The sequence below is a fragment of the Macaca fascicularis genome, chromosome 6 (genome assembly GCF_037993035.2).
Source record: "Macaca fascicularis isolate 582-1 chromosome 6, T2T-MFA8v1.1".
Taxonomy (NCBI): Eukaryota; Metazoa; Chordata; class Mammalia; order Primates; family Cercopithecidae; genus Macaca; species Macaca fascicularis.
Genome location: NC_088380.1, coordinates 120,875,578 through 120,900,783, shown reverse-complemented (window position 1 = coordinate 120,900,783; position 25,206 = coordinate 120,875,578). Strand labels below are relative to the sequence as shown.

General features: G+C 39.1%; 1 protein-coding gene across 5 annotated transcripts in view; it reads right to left on the bottom strand.

Moving 5' to 3' along the window:
• The window catches only part of KCNN2 (potassium calcium-activated channel subfamily N member 2), a 432,599-nt gene that overhangs the window by 134,021 nt on the left and 273,372 nt on the right, over positions 1-25,206 (bottom strand). For 2 of the 5 annotated variants that reach the window (XR_012414582.1, XM_065546643.2), the window contains exons 3-5: positions 10,761-10,966; positions 8,637-9,928; positions 7,908-8,003 (exon numbers count right to left, since the gene is read on the bottom strand). Coding sequence is in view for 1 of the 5 variants with exons in the window: in XM_065546643.2 (XP_065402715.1) it covers positions 7,908-8,003; positions 8,637-9,928; positions 10,761-10,782 (1,410 nt within the window). In the remaining 4 variants the exon portion in view is untranslated. Of the gene's footprint in view, positions 1-7,907; positions 8,004-8,131; positions 8,391-8,636; positions 9,929-10,760; positions 10,967-25,206 lie in introns of those variants that run through there. The other 3 variants (XM_065546646.2, XM_065546647.2, XM_073995164.1) reach the window with 2 other exon arrangements.

Genomic DNA, 25,206 nt, shown 5'->3' with positions numbered 1-25,206 from the left:
AGGAGGGCATTTAAATGGATCTAATGTTAAAATGTTTGCTCTGTGATCCTGTGAAAAGGGAAATCAACTTATTCTTTTATGCTAGAACTTACAGTCTATTTCTGTCTCTACTACTCCACAGAAATGGCTCATGAAGGTCAGCAATGACCTTCAATTTTCCAAATCCAAAAACCACTTCTCTACCCCAAATTAACAGACCTTGGTAGCATTCAATATAGAGTGCTATGCCCTCCTTAAAACACTCCTATCTCTTAGACTCCTTCACCTCAGGGACAATTCATTCTTGTCTCCTCTTTCTAGTTCTTTACTCAACCTCTAGATGTCAGAGAATGATCAACTCTCAACCTTCTCATTTTTCTATTCTCTCTCAGTGATTTCATCAATTCCTGTGGGTTTAAATAGTCTCTGTGCTGATAACTCCCAAATTTAAATATCCGGTACAGACTTCCTCTGCACTCCAGACTCTCATATACAATCAGCAGAATTTCAAATCTATTATGCCAAAAGAAATTCCTGATTCTACACCCTGCTTCTCAATTTGAGTCTTCCCTTCTCAGCACAATACACTCAGCTGCTCCAGCCAGAACCCCATCAATCATCTTTGTATTGACCCTTGCCCTTACCTGCCACATTCTGTCCAATGGTAAGTAAGTTCTACCTCTAACACAGGCCTCCAATCAGCCCACTTCTCATCTTTATGGCTGCTACAAGCAAGAATGCTATTAAGCCAGGTGAGCATCATCTCTCTCTATGAAACAGCTTGCCAACAACTTCCTAATAGTATCCAGGCCAATTCTGACAGCATCAAAACAAGGCCTGCTTAAACATTAAGCTGGATCATGACCCTTGCCTGCTTTAAACTCTTAACCGACTTCCCTCCTGCACGTCAGGGAAAAAGAAAAAAATCCATAAATCCTTACCATTGCCTCAAGATCCTTGAAAACCAGGTCCCTTTATCTCCTCCTACTCTATTTGGTACCATTCTGCTCCTGCTTGGGCTGTGCTATGCTGGTTTGCTCTCATTTGCTTAAGCACAGTAAATTCCTGGTCATGAGACCTTCACACAGGTAGTTCCCAGACTCTGGCAATACTGGCTACTCCTTTCCTTTTATGTCTCAGTTTAAATGTCACTTCCTCAGACAGTCCTCCCTTGATTGTCCTGTCTGATGTATGCAACCCTTGTCTCCCAACTTTCTATCTCAGCCCTTTGTCTCTCCTCTAGGGAATTTATCACAACTTCCAAAAATTTTATTATTGATTTTTGTCTCTCTTTAACCCCTCCTCCTTGGAATATCAGCTCCAAGAGGAAAGGGCCCCTCCTGTCTTATTCCTCATTGCATTTGCAGACCTCAAAAACTTTTAAAATGTTGAATACGGAATATATAAAAATGAGACTTCACCTGAACATAAAATCTTACTAAAAATAAGAGCTAAGAATGAAACAGCCTTGTACGTGTATGAACTCACAATCTCAGGAAAAGAGTTTAAGCAGGAACTGGGTGACTCACTTTTATTAAAAATGACATAAAGGACATTCTCGTGCTGGGTGGGATACTGGGTTCAATAATAATAAAGATCCCTCTGTGTGTTTTCTGGTTTTATAAATAGAATTCTTAAGGACTTTCAGGTTGAAAATATACTCCCAAAGTAGCAAATATTACATTATTTCTTAATGAGTAGAAACTCTCTCTAAAACAACCCCACAAAACCACTTCCTATCCTAACCGAATATAACTTCTCTGAAGTTAAATCAGTGCAGGCTGCTATGGTGCTCCCTGCCAAGTGTGGTTTGGGATGATGACAGTCCACAGTGCCTTTATCTCTGAACTGTACAAAACATGGCCCAGAAACAGGATGGATGCTCTAGAAAACCCATTTGTGGTAAACCTAAAGTTCCACTCTTCATTCATTTGTGATGCTGCTCTGTAAACACACCAGGATCGCTTTATTTAGTGTTACACCCATTAATAATGCAGAGATCTTTACACAGGCAGGCAGAGAAAATTAGTCCTGAGTGATTTCGTTACTACAGTGTATACACAAAGTCAAAGGGACTGAGCATCTCATTACTTCTGATGTAGAGGTTGCTGGCAATATAGACATCAGTCACTGAGCTGAAAACCACTCAACAAAGGAATTCAGGCAAGTTTTCTACCTCACTATCTTTTAGAGTCTTACCTTCAACCTGTTGCTATAATTTTTATCTACCTCATAGGTACATGAAACTACCATAGCAGAAAACTTAAGACCAATCCAAGATAATTTCTTCTACTTTTTTAGCTTCCTTCAACAACCTCCTCCAAATCTTATTTTATTATTTATTTATTTTGAGACAGAGTCTTGCTCTGTCACCCAGGCTGGAGTGCGGTGACACGATCTTGGCTCACTGCAAGCTCCGCCTCCCAGGTTCAGGCCATTCTCTGCCTCAGCCTCCTGAGTAGCTGGGATTACAGGTGCATGCCACCACCATGCCTGGCTGATTTTTTTGGTATTTTTAGTGGAGACGAGGTTTCACCATGTTAGCCAGGATGCAAATTTTTTTAACGGAAATAATAAAACTTTGGCAAACATTTGCTTCTGATAACTCCATTTGCCAGCAGATTAGATAACGCACTGCTAGATACTACAAAATAGATGCAAAGAAGCCTGAGACCTTGAGCTTTGTCCTTAAACAATTTGTCACCAAAAAATGTTTCACAAGAAAATGGTAAACTTTTAAGATTTCTTTAATAAATCTTTTTATAGCATCCAGTGTTGACAATGCTGTGGAGGAATAATGTGTGAGAAAGCAGAGACATAAACTCTGACGGCCTTTCTAGAAGACTAGTGGGCCATACCTTTCCATTTAAAATGCAAACTCCCTTTGATTCAGCAGTCTCACTGCTGAAAATTTACCATATGTACATACTCTAAATAGATTAAAATAAATATATAAGGATGTTCACTGTAATATTACTTGTAACAGCAAAAACTTAGAAAACTCCAAATTGCCTATCAGCTCTCAGATAGTAAACCACAGTACATCCATAGAATAGGATCTTATGTACCTGCTAAAAAAAAAGAAATAGGTCCCTACTGCTGCTGAGGATAAACCTCCAAGATACACTACAGAATATCAGCAAGGTATGGGTGTATACCTAAATATTCTGTATTGAAGTTCTGAAGGCATTTATATATATAACTTAAAAGTGGTTACCTCTGAGAAACATGACTGAGAGAATATGACTTTCACTTTTTATTCTAAACTCTGCTGTACTGTTTGAATTACTTTTATTATGTGTATTGGTTATTTCATTAATAAAAATAGTAACTATATGCAGTATTTCCTGCATGGTCTGCAAACACCTGTTTGCTCTCTGTAGAAGTAGAAAAGAGAACATTCTTTCCTTCTTCTTCAGACTTGAGCCTTCATATAGCAAACCACAGAGCCTACTAGTAGACAGGGACCACCCCTCCCCAACCAGTCCAGGTGAGGCCCCCACCCTCACTCACTGTTTCCTCTTTTCTGTGGCCTTGGTGCATGAATGAAGGGAAATTTTTATTTCTGTTCTTCCGATTATAGAGCTATAGAGTCCATCTCTGAAAAGCTAACTTGAAAGATGATGAAAAGCATGATTCCATCATAAAACATAACAAATAAAATCACTGCTTTCCCTAACGCTATTTATTACATAATTACAGTTGTCGCTTGGTAACCACAGGGGATTAGTTCCAGGAACCCCACAGACACCAAAATCCAGGTGTACTTAAATCTTTCAGCACTTTGCAACCCACATAAATGAAAAGTCAATCCTCCGTATGAGGGTTTTACAGCCAGTGAATATTGTACTTCTGCTGATACAGAACCCATGGATATGGAGGGCCCACTATATTTACTGAAAAAAAATCTGTGTATAAGTGGATCCATACAGTTCACCCATGTTGTTCAAAAGTCAGCTGTATATTACAAAAACAAACAAATGAAATGAAAATGTTTTCCAATTCAAAGTATATCATCTGCCATTCTTCCAAGACCCATGAGATCCAGACCGATCAGGCACTAGTCTAACGGGTTTTCTGTCCCCGCTAGAATCTTATGTTTGCCTACCTCAAAATACTAAACAACTCTTTCATCTAAAATTACCTCTATAAGAAAAATAATAGTATACTAAAGCTGAAAAGATGACATGGAAGCTACACTGAAAATTTCTGATGTTGAAGATCTCAAAGAATAGTTGAACTTTGTTTTGTACTTATTCTGTCAGAGACATATCTCCAACCCCGCTGCGGGGTGGGGGGGAAAAAAAAGTCACTAAAAAGCATGTTTCTGCTTTACCTATAATTTGACCTTGAGACTTGAGGTAGGGAGGCTACTTACTTAATATCAAGGGACCTTTCCAAACTGTATAAAAATAATCCCTACTATGTTTTCTTTTGTCAGAAGGTCATGATACATAGGCATTTATTACAATTTCTTTATGCGTTCATTCATTTATTTTTTAGCTTTACTGATAGAGAAAACAAGTTCATTATCACCTGAAAAAGTCTAATATCTCCTTAGCTAAAAACTATTACTACTCAATCTGATATTTTATAAGTATTACGACCAAAAATGTGATTTCACTTTCGGTAGTGAGGAATAAAAGTAATTAGTAAAATGAACAAAATTGTTGCCTGGTGCACTGAGCTGTCTATGGTACTGAAAAATGACACCAAAGCTGAAATTTACTGAGCTGGTATCTTACAAAGCCTCCCCATCATACTGTTTTAATTCAAGTACTTCCGTCCATGACTCACCTGAACCATCTTATTTTGCCAGAGTGTGTATAAACATTTTATAAAAGGTCACACAGACTTGCTTTCCAAGGTTCTCCATGAAAATGTCAGGGCCTCCTCTTGCTTCATTAAGCAATTCCAGAGGACATAGAGCCAGAAAGTCAGTTATAACACTTACTTTTCCTGAATGCAGTGAGAAATCATATCATGCACCAGAAATCTACACTGGCTAGCTTTAACTATCTGATTATCATACTGATATGCTAAAAAGAAAAAGCAAAACTGTTCTTTTAGATTATATGCTACATCCAAGGACATGCTATGAATGGCAGCATAACCTTGCATTTAGTTTCCTAACTCAAAGTTAATTGATATATTTGGAATCATTTAGCATGAGTTGGGAAGTGCTCATTAGCTTAAAACTTTTTATGAAAAAAATACACGTACAGCAGTGACATCAATAAATAAACAAGGAGGGGGGCGTAATTCGTCATTTTCCACGCATATACATAAGCCTGGGCAGTTGGTTTCATTGCGTTTCAGAGTAAGGTATTTGACAGCCCTGTTGACGCTCTTCTCTGGACGAATTAGAACATCGCTACTTTTTTCTGGTTCTTGACTTCTATTTCAGGGTCTTCACATTTATTTGACCCTTCTCCATTTTATTTTATTTTTTAAATAAACGTATCTCATATAAGAATTTGGAGTTTCAGCTTAAAGGAGAAATCCCTCTACATAATATACCGAGTGAAAAACCTACATCCAAAATAATTAAATGATATGACCCAAACATCTATTTTGAAATTATCTTAAGTGTAGTGAGTTTAACAGAAGCCACATATCATATAAAATAAACCCAATTTTAAAACATATAACATTCTATAACGTTTATGTTGCCCAACAGTAAGGAAGTTCATTGTGCATATTTGCCGTGGAGAGTCATTCCATGTCATTTTTCTCACCCATGCAATACATACCCTAATCAAAATACATGTGCACATGCATAACTGAAATCATCCTCTAAATTACCCAATGAGTGGAATGCTTTCAAGCATTAATCTATAAAAATATGATGCTTTTTTATTAATTTCTGTAAATTTCAAGCATTCTAATATGATACCAATTTCTTTAAATAAATAGTTAACATTTGTTAGCTCTTTTTAGACTCCTATGAATTACTTCAAAAAATCTCCCAGTGATTCTTAAAGAGTCAGTGTTTTCAAGACACTTTGTTCTTGATGTTAATACCAGCAAATGTCCTCCCCCATGAATGTTTGTTTAGCTGTGTGATTTTCACAAGGAACAGGCAATAACACAAAGGTGATATTTAATAAAACCCAGCAAGGTCTCTCATTTCAGAATCACTAAGCAAAACATTTTTCAAGTTAACTTGATTTTTAAAAATATGTAAGAACGTTTTGGAATAATCTTTTAAGTTTAAGTGAATTTATATACCAAACTTTTGGATTTAGAGGGAAACTGCAGAAAAAGAAATATCCATGTTTCAAGGTTTTTGGCATGTAGCAGCAGATCGCAGAGGGAAGCATTATGGCCTGGAAGCTAGGACAGGGCTGGTTCTCACTGTGCACTGTCTAGCTGTGTGGCCCGGCAAGCTACCTCTGCTGATTTCAGATTCCTTATCTGTAAACTGAGTCAAAGGACCATTAAACCTATTTTGTTCCTTCCAGCTCTAATTGTCTACTCTTCAAGTCAAAATGAAAAGACAAATTTCTAATGTTTAAGTTATATTTTAGTATATCTTTAAAATCTTCAAAAAGAATCTCAAAAGCCCACCATCCCTAGTATTGAATTAAAGATGAATCTATGTAAACTGTTAAAACTTTAAAAAATTTAAATGTGTTCATCTCATTTTGGCAGTGCAGTTTTGTTATTTATTTCCCGAGTAGTCTCACTCTTTCTAATTATTCTCCAACCTCATCCCTTCAAAAACACATTTTTCAAAGTTTTACAAATATAAAGGCAAGGTGAAATAATTTCTCCCTCCGCACTTGGAGTAATGTGCATCATTATTTTGTCTGGGCAATCATTAAAAATGATTTCTCCCATATTTTGTGTTTGCTAGTTACTAATTTAAAATTAATTTAATTTAAATTAATACTAAATGACTTCAATGGCAAATCCTATAAAAGGTTTTAAATTGAAAGGCAGCTTAAAACTGAGGCAGTCTAAAGGAAGATGGCCTAAATTAAGGGTCTCATAGTACCACCAAATGTCTAACAACTGCTCAAAAAAGAAAAAAAAAAAATCAGAAAATACATAGTGCAAATTCTCACGCACCAGGACCACAGGCCTGAGCCACCACACCTCCCACACAGTGCAAATTCTAAGCTGAAAAAAATCCCAATCTAATTTTCGAAAACTCTATACTTAATTTAATTTAAAAGCCTTAATATTCCTTTGTAGGCTAACAACTGACAAGATGACCCATAAGTTTCATAGAGCATTCTGATATGGATACTAACAGCCAAATATAGAGCTCCTGGCTGCATTTAAACAAAATAAATATTAGGAAAAAAAAAAAAAAAACTCACAAGGACAGTGGCCTTAACTGTTAAATTACATTTTTAAAAATACTTAATGATTGGATATACACAATTTGCATTCTAAACTTACAACAGTTTTTTTTTAATGGTGGGGGATTTAGGAAATGGTTAGATCTTTTCCCATATCTCATTTAATAAATTAGCCAGCAACTCATCACTCAATTTTCTTCTCTATCCTAAATTATAGAAGATTATATAGATACAATCTCCCATAATGACGCACCCACTAGGAAGAGGTATCTCAGACAAGAACAAAAGTTCATTCTAGATTAAAACTAGAGCATAACTGGCCTTAAGGAACAAAATGTGACTGATCTGGAGAAAAGGATCCGCCTATTGAGGGGAAGTAAAAATCTTGAGTCCAACAAATACATCTCCGAAAATGGTGCATGCTTATTTGCTACCCTGCCTTGTGTTGTTTTCCACTTCCTGAAAGAACAGGTCAGGTGCTAACATAACAATACAGCGTGTGTCTTCTGTAACCTCAAGCAAGGACATGACGGCTTGGAAAAAGCCTCTGCTGCCTCGCGTTTCTCTAGGCTGACTGCAGGGCTTTGGGTCATTCATAAACAGCAGGACCTAAGTTACCTGTATTTCCCTGGCGTGGTACACGATGATCAGACCGAGCAGGATGATCGTGGAGAGACTGATAAGGCATTTCAGAGCTAAGGAATACAGCGACGCCTGCAACACAGACAGAAGCACTTTTAAGAAAGAAGCACTTTTAACCACCTTCCAGGCCCCCAGAGTCAGTCAGTCCCCCGCAGGTGGACCTGAACTCACAGAAGGAAGATAAGGGGAGAGGGGTGCACCTGTCTTGGCTCTGTGATCTGTCAGATCATTCAGCCTCAAAACCAAGAGATGAGAGTAGACCTGGAAAGACTGGAAAGACGCGTGGCTGGGCTGCCGGGTCCACGCCATAGAGGAACGAAGCGCTGCTGCTCCAGGCTAGCAAAACCAGAGAGGAACTTCCTCCTGAGTTCAAGAGAGTGGGTTGAAAGGGCCCTTCTAAACATAATTCACCAGGGGATGAACACAGGTGGTTTCCACCGACTCCCAGAACCACTTACTAAAGGTGCGCGAATGCGCTGGGCACTCTTAACTGCCTCGAGAACTTTGGCTGCACGCGGAAAGGGTTCATCTCTGAGTTGTTTAGCTGACTAGGGATGCGCGTACTAGACGCGCCCGCTGTCCTGGCTGGCTCACTTGATAGTTCTGGGGAGGCTGGGACCCGCAGGCAAAGGGTCCCCGCCAGTGCCCATCCCAACCACCCAGTGCCCTGACTCCAGTAGCGTGGGCAAGGGTTCAAGCCGGTACCTTGTCGTAGGCGCCCCACGACAGCTCGGTCTCGATGACCATGACCACGATGCCGAACATGCCGAAGATGAGCGCGTAGTCGCTGAGCCGCTTGCGCTTTTCGAACAGGGCGCGCCGGTGGCCCAGCTTGTAGCCGATGTTCTGGTTTTTCTTTTTGCTGGACTTGGTGCCACTGCTGCTGCCGTGCCCGCTCCCGCCACCGCCGCCGCCTCCTCCGGTGCTGCCTCCGCCGCCGGTTCCATAGAGCGCCAGGTTGTTGGAGTTGTTGTGCTCGGGCTTAGACACCACGATCTCGGGGGCTGAGGACGAAGCGGCGGCGGCGGCGGCGGCAGCAGCGGCTGCAGACGGGGAGGACGCGCCGCCACCTCCTCCGACAGACGCAGGGGGCTGCAGGGGCTGTGCCTCTGAGTCCATCTCGTGCAGGTTCCGGCGGGACGCGCTCAAGTTGCTGAGCGGCCGCATGACGCCCCCGTTGTACCTGCAGCTGCTCATGGCTATTTCGGTGAAGGGGTTGCTCTCGCGGCGCGCCTGGGGCTGGTGGTGCTGGTGGTGCGCCGGGTGCGGGTGGTGGTGGTGGTGCGAGAGCGGGGGCCCGGAGCCCAGGCTGCCAAGGCTGCCCGTGGGGCTGGCGGCGGGCTGCAGGCTGTGGCACTGGTGGTACTGGGAGGCGGACGCGGGCTGCTGCGCGTACTGCTGCCGGAGCGCACTGGCATGGCTGGACGGCGTCAGCTCGCTCACATTGAGCTGGCTGCCCCGGCGCGACGAGCAGCAGCAGCAGCAGCACGACGAGCCCGACAGCGGCGAGGAGGTGCGGGTCCGGAAGGCGCCGCCGGGAGAGGAGGTGCGGAGCAGCAGGGACAGGTTATCCCCCGCCCCCGCCGCCGGGGCACCGGAGGAGGAGCAGCTGTTGCACCGGAGGCATGGGCTGCTGCCGCCGCTGGCCGGCTGCTGGTGCGCGAGGTGCGGGTGGTGGTGAGGGTGCGGGAGGGGCGCGAAGGGCGGGCACGGCTTGTCCTGGCTCTGCTGCTGCTGCTGGCAATGCAGGTGTGAGGAGCGCGGCGGCGGCGGCGGCTGCTCTGGGAAGAAGCCGCGCTGGAACTGCAATGGGGTTTCCATGTCAGGGCTGTTAAAGCTGCAGGGAGACCAAGCGGTGGTGCACCCTGCGCAATGCGTTATGGTCGGGAGCGGGGACTCCTGCTGCTGGTGCGAGGAAGGGCCCATGCCGGCTCCGGTAGAATCCAGGCGGCGAGTCCGATTGGTTGGGCGCACCAAAACAATGGGCATGACATCACCTGCGGGGACCGAGACTGAGTTTGCGGCGCGCGCGGCTTAGGGAAGCGTGTGTGGCAGAGAAAGATGGGGATGGGAATCTGCAGGACAGAAACCCTGGGGGGTGCAGTCCAGAGCCAGGGCGCTCCAGGGCAGGGATTCCACCTGCTGTTTGCGTGCGCCCCTCAGCCCTGCCGGAGATGGCGAGCCCCCACGCAGTGCAGCTGGGCTGCAGGAGGAGGAGAAAAGAGAAAGGCGCCCCTCCCTCCCATGCCGCTGCCCCCCTGACTAGTGCCGGATGCGCTGCCCGGATCACCTGCGCCAGCCACTGCAGCACGTCGGGCCATCCTGGCCAGGGGGCAGGCGCAGGGACGGTGTTGAACCCCGACCACTTCTCCGCCTGCATGCCTCGTAGGGCTGCAAAACAGCAGCCCCCTCGTCCCACGCCCGCTTCTCCCAGATCATCCCGCCGAGAGTGGGCTGCCGGCTGCCCGCCAAGTAACTGCGGGGGCACTGGCTTTGGGGAGAAAAAGTTTGGCGGCCGGCTACGCCAGTGCGGTAGCGTGTGGGGAGAATCCCGGGGCCTGAGCCCTGCCTTGGCCGCTGCGGGATCACAGCCGACCAGGCGCCCGGATCTTTCCCCGCCGGCGGGCTCTGGAGTCTGGATTGGGTGCGCGGCGCTCTAGCCCGAGTGCGCTGCGGCGCGGGTAGGGTTAACAGCCTCGGCACCCGGGCTGGGGGAGGGTGGGGGCGGGGCCGGAGGAGGGGATCCCCGCAGTCCGCCAGCAGAGCCGGCAGGGCTTCCCGGGTCCCCCTGGCGGGGGCGGAGGGCTTTCCCCGCTACCGCCAGCTCACATTTGCGCCTTCTCCGGAACATGAGGGGCTGGCGCCCCCGGCCGCCGGCTGCTGGGCTCTGGCGCTCAGGCTCTCCGGCAGCCCGAATCCGGAGGTCCGAGGGCTTTCCAAGCGGTGGAGAGGCAGGCGGCTCGCTCAAAGGTGTGGGGGCTGCTCAGTCACCGCCGGCCTCCAGCTCCTCTTCTGCTCCTCTTCCTCCTCCTTACCTGCAGCGCAGACACAAAGCAAAGACCGGTCACAAATAACGCAAACATCGAGCATCTTTGCCAAGTCCTAACTGCAGCGGCGGGTGGGAGAGGGGCCTGGGACGGGCTGATTCACCCCGGTAGTCGCAGCCTGGCAGAGAAATTATTAAGAATGATAGCTTGGGCTGAATAATCGCTGCCCACGGACAGTGCTGGAGGTTTGTTGGAGTTCGGTATCATTTTTTATTTACTCCCTAATAAACTAACACAAATTGCACTTGGTGTCTCACAAACTCCCTGCGCTGTGTTCTTCTAGGAGATGCAGCAACACCATGGTGATCCTTTTGAAGGTTCTTTGTTTCTGCTCCATCTTAAGTCTTTACATTGGCATTTCTTTGTGAATTCAAATTCCCGTCTCCCCCTAAAGAAGATGAAAGAAATTGGCCCGTTGAATATTTCTTTCCATTTTAAATTATTTTAAAGCCTGATTTTTATGATAGAGACTATTACAACGAATTAGACCTAGAAATTAGAGTGAAAGCGGATCACCCTCATTAGGTCATTAGGTAATTGGAATTCTCAGCTGGATCCGATGTCTTGATATTCTACTCGGCAGCTGCCCTAAAGTTGCTTACCTGGTATCTGCTTTTAAGAGTGTGCGTGCGTGTGCTTTCAGTGTCACGGAGTGAATAATTCATTTTATGATATTATTTGGACACATGTTAAACAATTTTAATTTTTTTGTACGTGCAAATAAACATTCAGCAGAAAAAAAGGGGTGGGGGGCGCAGAGCTGCTGTTAGTCCCATCGCCCTGGACTTGAGATAATGAATACTGTCCGGACTTGAATTTCTCAATGGTCTTCGTCAAGAATATAATTTAGTGGCTAACAATCAGAGACAGCATTTTGTTTTTATCATCTATTGTTATTTTTGTTCTGTATCTTCAAAATGACAATTCAGTAAAACTTGTTTAGGATCACGAAGCTAACTGAGTCTTCGGGGCAGCTGAGTAGATACTGCATGAATTGTGTGGAAAGCATAACTATTAAAAACAATTCTGAGAAGTAATTTGAATTAAAATAGAAGTTTCCCTATGAAAAGTTACTAACCTTCTGGTCTGAAAAAGAAATTCAACTCATGCAGAAAATCCATCAAACATGTATTAGGACCCTTTTCAACAAATTATATAGCTTTCCAGTTGCTACGGGTAGCAATTGAGTGAAAATGTTTGATTCATCCTTAGAAATCTAAATACTTCAAAGGAACATTATGATAAATTAATAAATATTTTTATTAGTGATTCATAAATTTAGAAAAAAGATTACATAGCCTCCACCCCCGAAATACCACAATAGTTGTTGCCAGCATTAAATTGGATATAAAGTTCTACAGTTTCGGAACTGTCATAAGAAAAATAATGGCTGCATCCCTTGTGTCAAACTGACTTTGTCAAATAGCAAATTCAGTGCTTCAACAGAGGCTCCAAAAACAAAATAATAGGCAAAAATATATCTTTTGCCATGTATATCTCTATGCTCTAGCATGGGATTAGTTGCAGTGCCATTAATCATGTAGAAATCATGTAGAAATAATCATCTCAGAAATTGCCTACTGAGATTTATGGCAATGTTGCATGGAGTTCTCCCTTCTCTCCAAGGGGGTACACAGGAGGACAGAAGGCACAAAATTCAGAAGAAAGTGGAAATTTGATCCACAACATGAGGGACTGTCGGAACACCAAAACTCAGACTAATAGTACTTCCGGCTAGCCACTTTTTTGAAAAAGCTCATAAAATAAATTAATAATGTAAAACTCACTGTGATTGGACAGACAGCAAATCAGTTAGACATTTATCGGCTTTCTGTTAAGAAATCAACTGATTACACACACTCGAAAAGCCATCTTGCTAATAAATATCTGTATATTGAGAGTGTGATAAACCTGTATTCCTATGATGAAAAAACACAAGATAATTTTGTGTTTCATTTTTAGTCTGAATCATAACTTCATTGTTTAAGACATTTTACACTATTAGGTTATAACAGGCACATTTAAGAAGTTCTTATTTTCATCATTCCTCTTTTAATAAAGTCAACAAATTTTATGTTTATATGTAGACATTTAAAATGTATATGACATAATTTTTTCTTTTTTTTTTCCTATACAGGATTGTAGAGATACATGTAACATGTAAAGTTAAATGAAGCAACAAAGGCAATATTCTTCCACATGGATAGTCCTTTGCACATAGGAGATACTTATTTATACTTGTGACTATAGAGAGAAGAGAGGAAGGAAATGAAGAAATATTGGGGGTACAAAAAGACGCAGATCAAGGGCCATGACTTCCAGTGATAAGCTTTCAGAAAATTAAATTTGCTTCTTTTTGCTCCATTAAGGCATATAAGTGAGAGAATTTCCCTAGATTAACACCAGAGGTCATACTTATCCACAAAATGTATTTCAAATCTAATCAATTAAATCTATTTCCAGCATCACCTTTTAATAAAAATTGCCTATTTTTTTCTTATGGCCTACAACAATTGCTTTCCCATATTTGTTGAATTTCAAGCTTGTGAACACACACACAAACACCCATCCACAAACACACACATTTTCTTAGAAGAATGTCTTTTTTCAGACCACAGGAGCTTGGGAAAAAACTTCATGTTGTTTGCACTCCAATCCCTTATTTTACTCAAATTTATATTAGGCCATTGTTTATAATTCTCTTCTTTATAGGACTGTCTATGCTATGTCTTTTCGTTGTACCTTAAAAAGCAGGGTTCTCTTGACTTTGGGTGTTTTTGGTATATTTCCAAAGGCAATCAGACCAGGGGTCCCTGGCGTCTGTTTCCCACATTGTGTGGTCTGAAGGAAAATGTTGACCTACAAAGTAAATGTTTTTCTGATAATTATTTTTTTCTTTGCCTGGGTAAGTCAACTACAATATTTGGTGGTGCCAAACAGAGAGGTTGTGACGAGACACTGCCACTCTGAACTTACTGTCCTTAGCAATAAATGCAAGTGGGGAATCAGGATAGTATCAATTATTTCCTTAGCACAATAACAATTCCATGTTTCTGGAAACATAACAATTAAAAGGCCCTAAAAACACTATTATTTTTAAATCACACATTGCCCCACTTCATAAGAAATCTACTAATTTGAAGAAAACATAAACATCATAATTATTATATGTGGTTCTTCATATTTCCGCATTATGATTATAAAGTATCAAGATATGAATGAGCGTATTGGTGAGGGTCTTATAAATTTTTAGCAATACCTCTATTTTTTAGGGGCTAATTATTGTCTTAGGGCCTATCCATTCACTTCCTAAATTTTCAATTTTTCCTATTCTCACCCTTGTCTCCTACAGTTTCTTAGATAGTTAGCATATCTATAAAAGTCTCTGCAATGCCAGCAAAAAAAGACAAAGGTAAAACTCACACTGAGTTTGCTAGAACTTAACTTGTGTTAATTAAATGGGTGAACAGGTAGAAATCACTGTGTATGCTAAGTCTTATTAAAATAATCTGTGGATTTCATGAACAAATATCCTTTGGCAGCTAGAAACACATCGCTCACATCTAGAAAGTCATAAAACTTAGCAGACTGCACATTCTACTTTATAAAGTAGTTTCTCAGGTGTTTATTTTATTTGCATCTCACAACAAACCACATGGAAGGCAGGAAAAGGTTTTATCATCATCTCCATTTTACAAGTAAAGATAATACCTAAAATTCAGTGCCTGCCCTACCCAAGGTGATACAGCTAGTGAGTAGCAAAGAGAGGCCAGACTTCAAATACAATCTTCTGAATTTTTCTGTGAGTCTGTTTTACACGCTGCTAGCTCTTCTTCACAGCCAAAGAATATAGTAACCTCTCATTACTAGAAACTACCTGTGAAGGGCCTCACAGACATCTCCTCACTGGCTTTTTGGTTTCTGTGATTCTTAACTATTGTCCTCTTGTTGACTTCACTTAATCAACAGAATAATTTGTGAAGATATAATCCAAATGTAGATAAAATAGCAGTGCTGTATGCCTGCAGGTCCAAGGTACCTAATTAAAATGTGTTAAAAAAAAAAACAAAAAACAAAAAGCAAAAAAAAAAACAGAGATACTGATGTATTCAGACACACTCTTCTATCTACTTTGCTGTCAGCCTGTAGTTTCTTAATTTTTGGTAATATTGACACTGTCAAATGCCATTTAGTTGTTTCAAATAATAAGGGATAAGGAGCAGGCTCAAATTCTTCACCCTGCAGCTCAGAGGAACTTGTCTGCAGTCTTGCAGGCATCCAGCTTGGTTCCTTGGCTCCTACTCTGGCAGACTGGTCCTCTCATTGCTTCTCCTTTTATGCCAAAGAGTGAGAGAACCAGAGAAAGGAAGCCAGGCTGCACGCCACAAGGAGAGAAAAATCAGTGTGCCCCACAGCTGGCTTAAAGAGTTAGCAAAAGTGGAACCAAAGATATTAAAACTAGCCCTAAATATTGAGGTCAAAGTTTACACTTGGTAATCTCAAAAGTTCTCTGGTTGCTCAGTGCTAAAACATAGGGAGGCTAAAAACTGAAGGTTTATTTTCTCTTTGAAATCCAGTGTATATTTTCATAATTATTTTCTTCTTCCATACAGGGTTAGGGCACAAGATACATTGACTCATTTTTTTCGTTTCCTGATCACAGCCCTGTAAATTCTCTTTCCATGTGTTACTCATGAACTCCCTCTTCCTATATTTGCCTTATTCGTATCTACCTCTTGCCAAACAGGCTCAAAAAATCTACTACTCTTCATCTAACTTTATATTATTCTCTCTCTTTCTGGGAATATTTGTAAATCCCAGTCCCCTAATAATTGTTTTAGTGCCAGGAGTTGGTGCCTACTCATACAAAGGGAAAGAACCACAATTTGCTAAGTTAAATTAAACATAACAATGTCACCAGCAACCAAACACTCTAGATAACTTGATAAATAAATTATCAAGGTTTGCATATTCATATTTATCTTCTAAGCCAGGGTTGTCTTAAAAATGAGTTTAATTCCAGATTACTGCTCTTTTGTCTTATGGCTGTAAATCCATTAACACTTTTGTTCTACTGTTTTAATTATTAATGTACAATAATTAGGTCATACAAAACAATATACATTAAGTAAAATATCAGGGGAAAAGCACAACAGATATATGCTAGACAAATTTAATGACAAAACTTACTATTTAATACAATGTGTTTCTCTCACTACTTAGGATGAGTCCTTCCTAAAACCTGTTTAATTAGTTGAAACTACTGGATACTTTCACAAGTTAAATTATCTTAACAAGAAATATTTCCTAGCTCATATAACTGAAAGTATTATTAGGTAAAACTTCAATGCTATTTGATTCAGAGGTTAAGACATCATCAGTGTTTCAACCAGTGTTTCAGTTTCCTTAGATATTTTATTATTCTCCTCCTTCATATATATTGGCTTAATCCTCAGGTTAACTTACCTCATGGTAGCAAAAAGAGCTGTAGCAGTTTTAGGCCTCATATCCATACCCAAATCATTCAGAGGGTAGAAGGTCATCCTCTGCCCCAACTTTTCAAACAATTTTCTAGTATATCTAATTGAACCAGCCTCCATACCCAACTTTGAACTATAAAGAATGGTTAAAGGGAGGTATGATGGGAATGACTCATCAAACAGAGAATATTGATAAATAAACTGAAATTATTGAAAAGAATCTAATTGAAATTTTGGAGTTGAAAAGTAGAATAACCATATGAAAAATTCCATGATAGATTTGAGCCATCAGAAAAAGAATCAATGAACTGAAAAATACACTGATGAAGATTATGCAATCTGAAGAACAAGAAAAGAAAGCATAATAATAAGAAAACCCCCAGCACCTCAGAGAAATGTGAGACACCTCTAAATGCACCAAGAGACATGAAATGGAAGACCAAAAGAAAAAAGAGAAAAAAGACAGAAAAAATATTCAAAGAAAAAATAGCTGAAAACTTTCCAAATTTGATAAAAAAACATTCATCTACACCTCCAAGAAATTCAACAAACTTTAGGATAAGCATAAAGCAATCCATACCCAGAAACATCATAGTCAAAAAGGGAAAATTTTGGAATAGGTAAAGAAAAATAACATGCCAAGTACAAGAGAACCCCAATAAGATCCACCACTGACTTTTCTTCATTAAACGATAGTGACCAGAAGCCAGTGGGATGGTATACTCAAAGCATTGAAAGAAAAAAAAAATCTGTCAATTAAGAAAATATTTAATAACATTAACAAACATGAAGACAACATACGTATTTTCCCAGAGAAATAAAAACTGAGAGAATGTAATGCTAACAGACTTGCCTTTCCAGAAATGCTAAAGAAAACTTTCAGGCTGAAAGCAGATAACATCGGATAGTAATTTGAATCTATACACACACAGAAAAAGAATGCCAGTGGTAATTATGTGGGTAACTACAAAAAACAATATAATTTCACATTTTTGAATTTCTCCTAACTGATTAAATGAAATACCTTAAAATAATGAATGTATAATTATACTGTTTGGTCTATAATATAGAAATTTAACATATTTGACAATAACAGCACAAAGGATTGAGGTAGGAGAAAGACATATTGAAGTACAGAAATGACACCAGATGGTAATTTGAATTCACAGGAAGAAATGAAGAGGACCAGAAAAGGTAAATAGGTTAGTATAATAAGTTCTATAAATACATATCTACTGTCTGTTATACCATGCAAACAACAACCATACAAGTACTGGAATGGCTACATTAGCATCAGCCAAAATGGACTTTAAGAAAAAAAAAAAATGTAACTGGAGACAAAGAAGACAATTTTATAAGGACAAAATGCCAGTCCATCAGTAAAATACAACAGTTTTAAATACATATGTGCATAAAAACAGAATCTCAAGATACATTAAGCAAACTGACAGAATTGAAAGCACAATTAGTCAATTCAATAATAATAGTTAGAGACTTTAATACTCTACTTTTAATAATGGTTAGAACAGCTGTGCAGAAGATTAACAAGAATACAGAAAATGTTAACAGCAGTATAAACCAACTGTACCTCACAGACATTTACAGAACACTCTCCTCAGCAACAGCAGAACACACATTTTTCTCACATACACAAGGAACAGTCTCCAAAATAGACTGACTTGACCATTATGCAATCTATGCATGTAACAAAATTGCACTTGTACCTCATATATTTATACAAATTTTTCAAAATCTTGGGAAATTCAGAAATATGTAAATATTAAACAGCACACTCCTAAATAAGAATCAAAGAAAAAATCACAATGGGAATTAGAAAATATTTAAAGATAAATGAAAACAAAATCACAACATGCAAAAACCTACAAGATGCACCTAAAGCCATGCATAAAGGGAAATTCTTAGCCAGAAATATGTAAATTGGAAAAAGATAAAATATTTCAAATCAATAAGCTAACGTATTACTTTAAGAAACTGAAAAAAGAAGAGAACAAGGCAGAAAGAATCATAAAGACTAGAAGTTAACAATGACAATAAAAAACAGAACATATCATTGAAAATAAAAATTAGTTTTTGAAAAGATCAATAAAATTGATGAACCTTTAGTAGACTGACCAGGAAAAAAAAAAAAAGAAAGAAAGAAAGAAAGAGAGAGAAGAGCATATTACTAAAATCTGGAAATAAATAGAGGGCATCACTACTGACCTTACAGAAATGAAAAGGATTATAAGAGAATGAGGTAAACCAGTATATGCCAACAAATTGATGACTTAAATAAAATGAGAAAATTCCTAGAAAATACCAAAACTGACCCATGATTAAGTAGAAAATTTGAAGAGGCCTGTACAAAGTAAAGTAATTGTATTAGAAATTTTTTAACTTTCTATGAAGAAATGGCCAGGCCCTGTTGGCTTCACTGGTGAATCTATAGTATACTTAACACATAATTAATAGTAATTTTTAACAAACATTTCCCAAAATATAGAGGAGGAAAAACACTTCCCAACCCATTTTAAAAGGCTAGTATTAACCTAATATCAAAATGAAAGACATTACAGGCCGGGCGCGGTGGCTCAAGCCTGTAATTCCAGCACTTTGGGAGGCCGAGACGGGTGGATCACGAGGTCAGGAGATCGAGACCATCCTGGCTAACAAGGTGAAACCCCATCTCTACTAAAAAAATACAAAAAACTAGCTGGGCGAGGTGGTGGGCGCCTGTAGTCCCAGCTACAGGAGGCTGAGGCGGGAGAATGGCGTGAACCCGGGAGGCAGAGCTGAGATCCCGCCACTGCACTCCAGCCTGGGTGACAGAGCGAGACTCCGTCTCAAAAAAAAAAAAAAAAAGAAAAGAAAGACATCACAAGAAAACTACATTTATGTATATAGATGCAAAAATTTTCAACAAAATACAACCAATCCATATATAGCAACATAAAAAGTTATTATATACCATGACCAAGTTGGAATTATCATAACAACACATAGTTTAGTGTCATAAAATCAATTAGTGTAATACAAACTATCAATACAATAAAGCAAAATAACCATATAATCATCTCAATGGACACAGAAAAAATATTTGACAAAATCCAAAACTCTTTCATGATAAGCACACTCAACAAAGTAGGAATACCAGGAAGAGGTTGAATAGGACTTCCCTAGCCTGATAGAAGACATCCATGAAGAAATCTACTACTACTATCATACTTACTGGTGAGAGACTAAATGGCTTTTCCCTTAAGATTGAAATGAGAGAACAATATCTGTTCTTCCCACTTTTGTTAAACATTGTATTAGAAATTCTAGTCCGTACAGTTAGGTAAGAAAAAGAAACAAAAGGTATTCAGATAGATAAGCAATAATTGAACTATCTCTTTATACAAGACATGACTGTGGATCTAGAAAATCAAAAGGAATTCACTAAAATGCTCTTAGAACTAATAAACAGGGTCAGCAGGTTTCTAGATATAAGGTCAACATCAATACAAACCAACTGTATTTCTATACACCAGTAATGAACAATCTAAAAATGAAATGTAAAAATGACTGCATTTGTAAAGGTATCAAAAAGAATACAGTAATTAGAAACGTAACAATAAAAGTACAAAACTGATACTCTGAAACTAAAAAAGAAAAAAATTAAATAAAGAATGCACCAATTAATGAAGATACAATCTACGTTCCCAAGGCAAAATACTTAACATTGTTAAAATGGCAGTAGTCTCTAAATTGGCCCACAGATACAATCAAATCCCTATCAAAATCCTAGCCAATAGGGTTTGGGAGAAATTGGCAAACTGACCCTAATATTCACATAGAAATGCAAGTAGCCAAGAATAGACAAAGTAATCTTTAAATAGAACAAAGTTGGAGGATGCACACTTGTTGAGTAGAAAGCTACTACAAAGGGATAGTAATCAAGATAGTGTGGTAATGGCATAATATAGATATGTAGGACCAATGAAACAGAATTGAGAGTTCAGAAATAAACCTTTACATTTATGATTGATTGACCTTTAATAAGGGTGCCTAGATAATTCACTGGGGGATAGAACAATCTTTTCCACAAAAAGTGCCAGGAAAACTGAATATTCACATGCCAATACATGAACCTGGACACTTTCCTTACACCATGCAAAAAAATTAACTCAAAATAGATCAAAGGCTTAAACGTAAGGAACAATCTGTAAAACTCTTAAAGCATTCGAGTGAATCACTGTGAACCTGTGACCTCAGCAATGGTATTTTAGATATAACACTAAAAGCATAAGCTACAATAGAAAAACATAGACAAATTGGGCTTAATCAAAATAAAAACTTGTGCTTCAAAGGATACCATCAGGAAAGTGAAAAGACCACCTACAGAATGGGAGAACGTATTTGCAAATCACAGATGTGAAAAAGGACTGGTATCCATAGTATATAAAGAACTCTTATAACTCAATTATAAAACTAATAAATATGTAATATGTATTTCAAGATAACTAAAATATTTTGAGTGTTACCACCACAAAGAAACAATAAATGTTAAAGTGAGGGATATGGTAATTATCCTGATGTGATCATAATATAGTGTACACATGCATCGAAACATCACACTGTACCCTATAAATATGTACAATTCTGTGTCAAACACAAATAAAAATAATTTTAAAATTATTCTTAAAGAATAAATAAGCCAAAGGCAAAATCTCTGAGTAGACATTTCTCCAAAGAAGACATAAAAATGGTCAATGGGCACATGAAAAGCATAGGCACAACATCATTGGCCACTAAAGAAATGCAAATTGAAACCACAATTAGATACTTCACACCCACTAGGATGCCTACATTTAAAAAGATAGACAATAACAAGTGTTGTCAAGGATGTGATGAAATTTGAACGTTCATACACTGCTAGTGGGAATATAAAATAGGACAGGTGCTTTGGAAAACGGTTTAGCAACTCCTCAAAATATTAAATGTAAACATATCATTTTACTCAGCATTTTACTTCTAGATCAGTACTCAAGAGAAAGGAAAATGTACATCCATACAAAAACTTTTACATGAATGTTCCCTGCAGCATAATCCGTAATAATCAAAAAGTAGAAACAGTTCAAAATCCATCAACTGATAAGTATGTAAATAAAATGTGGTATAGGTTGAGTATCCTTTATCCAGAATGCTTGGGATCAGAAATGTTTCTGATTTTTTATTTTCTTGAATTTTGGAATATTTTCATATACACAATGAGAGATCTTGGGGATGAGACCCAAGTGTAAACACATAATTCATTTTTGTTTCATATACACCTTATATACACAGCCTGAAGGTAATTTTATACAATAAGTAATTTTGTGCATGGAACAAAGTTTGTGTACACTGAACCATCAGAAAGCAAAGGTATCAGGTGTGGAATTTTCCTTATGGTGTCATGTTGGTGCTCAAAAAGTCTCAAATTGTGGCGCATTCCAAATGTTGTATTTTCAGATTAGGGATACTCAACCTGTGTACCCTTAAAATGGAATATTATTCATCAGTAAAACCAATGAAGTCTTGACACATGATACAACATGGATGAACCTTGAAAACACATAAAGGAAAGCCAGTCACAAAACACACGTTACATGATTCCATATATAGGACATGTCCAGAACAGGCAAAGCTAAAGACAAAAGTTACAAAATTGGTCGTCTTGGGCTGCGGGGGAAGGAAAGCAGCTACAAAATTGGTTGTCTTGGGCTGGGGGGGAAGGAAAGCAGCAAATTGGAGTAAGTAATAATAGGTACAGTGTTTCTTCCTGGTGTGATCAAAAATATTTTAAAATTGGAGTGTGATAATGGTTATGTAACTCTGGGAACATACTAAAAACTACTGATTTATACACTTTAAATAGGTAGATTGTATGGTGTATATAAATTATATCTTAAGAAAATTGTTAAAAACTGATGCAAGCAATGCCCAAATAAAACTGAATGCTAAAATGAAAGTATCAATTTAAAATGAATATTGGTTAGGCAACCTTTGATCTATAAGATTAGGAAGAACAAGAAAAAGTTTTTCGAGGTGGCGTAAGTGACTATCATCTATGTATTTTAAGATAATTGAGGATTCAAGATTTTTTCTTGTCAGTCTCTATCCAGAGAGTTTGTAAATCCAAATAGTATCATGGTTCAATGAATGTCCTAATAAGAATTTTAGTATATGAATAAGCTGTGGCATTTTAATAGTGGAATTTAGATTTCTCTTAATGATATGTAAGTAGAGGATCAAGTATAGTTTGTACTGAATTCTACAGTTAAAAATCACTGTCATGAAATGATCCTAACAGTGAGAAAAAAGTGGGACTAAAGCATTCTCTGAAGATGACTGGTACTGGCTACTTGTGGCCATTCATTAATTTTCTTTGTAACCTCTTAGCTCTCCTAACACCCTTTGGTATCTCAGACATATACATACAGCATCATGAGACCGAGCCTTTTGTAGAGGTTGTCGGTGGTAATTTAGAAAATATATGGTCTCAGTTTTGAGAGTCAGCAGCAAAAGTGCACTCAATACCCAGTCTGCTGCATGCGGTTTGGCTTGTTTGAAGCACACATCTGAAAGGACTCAGTGGTCAAGAAGACATACATGGGCAGGCACTGTGTAGTTAGCAAGGGTCTCACTTGATATTAACAGGTGGTTGTAATACTAGGATCAGACTTACTTGAGTGCTCACTTCAAAAGAGAAGCTAAGGGAGTGGGAGGCTTCCCACTCTCTTGGGAAAGCTGAGCCAATAGTTCAACACTGTCTCATAGATGGTTATCTAGGGTCACTTAGAGGTGAGGTTAGCTTTGAAGCAGTACATATAATCCCTGACTATTTCCCATTATTATGAAGAACTAATTTACTCATGGGGTTTTTCTTTTGGTTTGTGTTTTTAGCCAAGGTAAAGGTAATGTTTTTATTTAAATATATTACATATTTTATTAAGAATTAAAAACACACTGTTTTTAGTGGTCACATAGACAATGGAAAAAGACATAGAAAACAAAATACTTTGTTCCCAAAGATAAATTATGTGAAGTATACCAAACCATTGAAATAAGATGAATGAAAGTTTTGTCTAGGTTATTAAACATAGTTCCATGATGAAGAACTCATATTTCCTTGTCTAGATTTCAGTATTTTGATTATCCCAGGATCTGGACTTTGGAGAACACATAAAGCAGGCAGCCTAGCACGTGGGCTTTCCCCATAAGTGGTGGAATCTGATGCAATTGATGAGTACCATTCTAGGGTTTTCCTAATACTGGTGATGTTAACTTTGATCACTTGGTGATGATGGTGTCTTCCAGATTTCTCCACTGTAAAGTTATTGTTTCTCCCTCCACAGTTAATAAATATCTTATTAGATTCTTTGAGATTATGCAAACATACCAGTACTCATCATAATTTCACCCAGTAATTTTAGCACCAATCAATGATTATTTTCTGTAACAATTATAACTGTGGTGTTTACCTAATGGTGATGTCCTCCTTTAATAGTATCTTCTATGTTGATTAGCTAAATTATATTTAAAGAAAGACATGTCCCTACTTCCTAATGTACTTATTTATTCAATGAAATATTATTATAACAGTGTAAAGGTAATGGGTGTTTTATTCTATGAGTGATAATCCATTATCATTATTTATTTTTTTCTCAAATGATTCCAGCCTTGGTCATTAAGAGCTCCTTCAGGTTGGCCCCTGTGTCCTTTTGGCATGGCCCCATTATTTTTTGAGCAGTTCATCGTCCTCTGGCATCACAAAATGTTCGAGGCTTAACTTAGTATTTTTTCTGTCCCAGTCCTGGAGTCAACTATTTTTCCAGGTATGCCTAGTTTCTTTCTTTTTTTTTTTTTTGGAGAATGAATTTAAAAACCAAGATATGCGTACAAAGGTATACTCATTGTTACTGCCATGTCATTTTTATAGGCCCTTTCAGCTATCAGAGGTACAAATATATTCATGTATATGAACCCATACACACACAGCTATATTTAATATCTATGCCTATCTATGTGTATATATATTTAGAAGTAAATTCATATTCATACACCCAATTCTAATGTAATACCACAGAGTTCAGTTTTGCTTTTTTCTTTTCCTTGTTACTCTTTAACAACGAAAAATCTGGCCCTCATTTCTCACAATATATTTATTTATTTGCTCAATCTTAGTTACGGAATAGTTAGTACATTCCCAGACAGAAAACAAATTTACTCACTAGCAAATGATGTTTCTGTCCAGTTCTGTTTGTCCTTAACCTTATAGTACATGTTGACAGAGTTTGGATCTATGTCCCTGCCAAATCTTATACTGAGATGTAATCCCCAGTGTTGGAGGTGGGGCCTGGTGGGAGGTGTTTGCATCATGAGGGCAAATTTCTCATGGCTTGGTGTTGTCATTGCATGGCTTGGTTCTGTCCTCACAATAGTGAGTGAGTGTTAAAGAGATCTGTGTTTATTTAAGTTTATGCGCCCTGCCCCCAACTCCTGCTTTGGCCATGTGATGTGCCTGCTCTGTCTTTGCCTTCTGCAATGATTAAAAGCTCCCTGAGGGCTGAGCACGGTGGCTCATTCCTGTAATCCCAACACTTTGGGAGGCTGTAGTAGGGTATCACTTGAGGTCAGGAATTGGAGACAAGCCTGGCCAACATGGTGAAACCCTGTCTCTACTAAAAAAAATACAAAAATTAGCCAGGTGCGGTGGCACATGCCTGT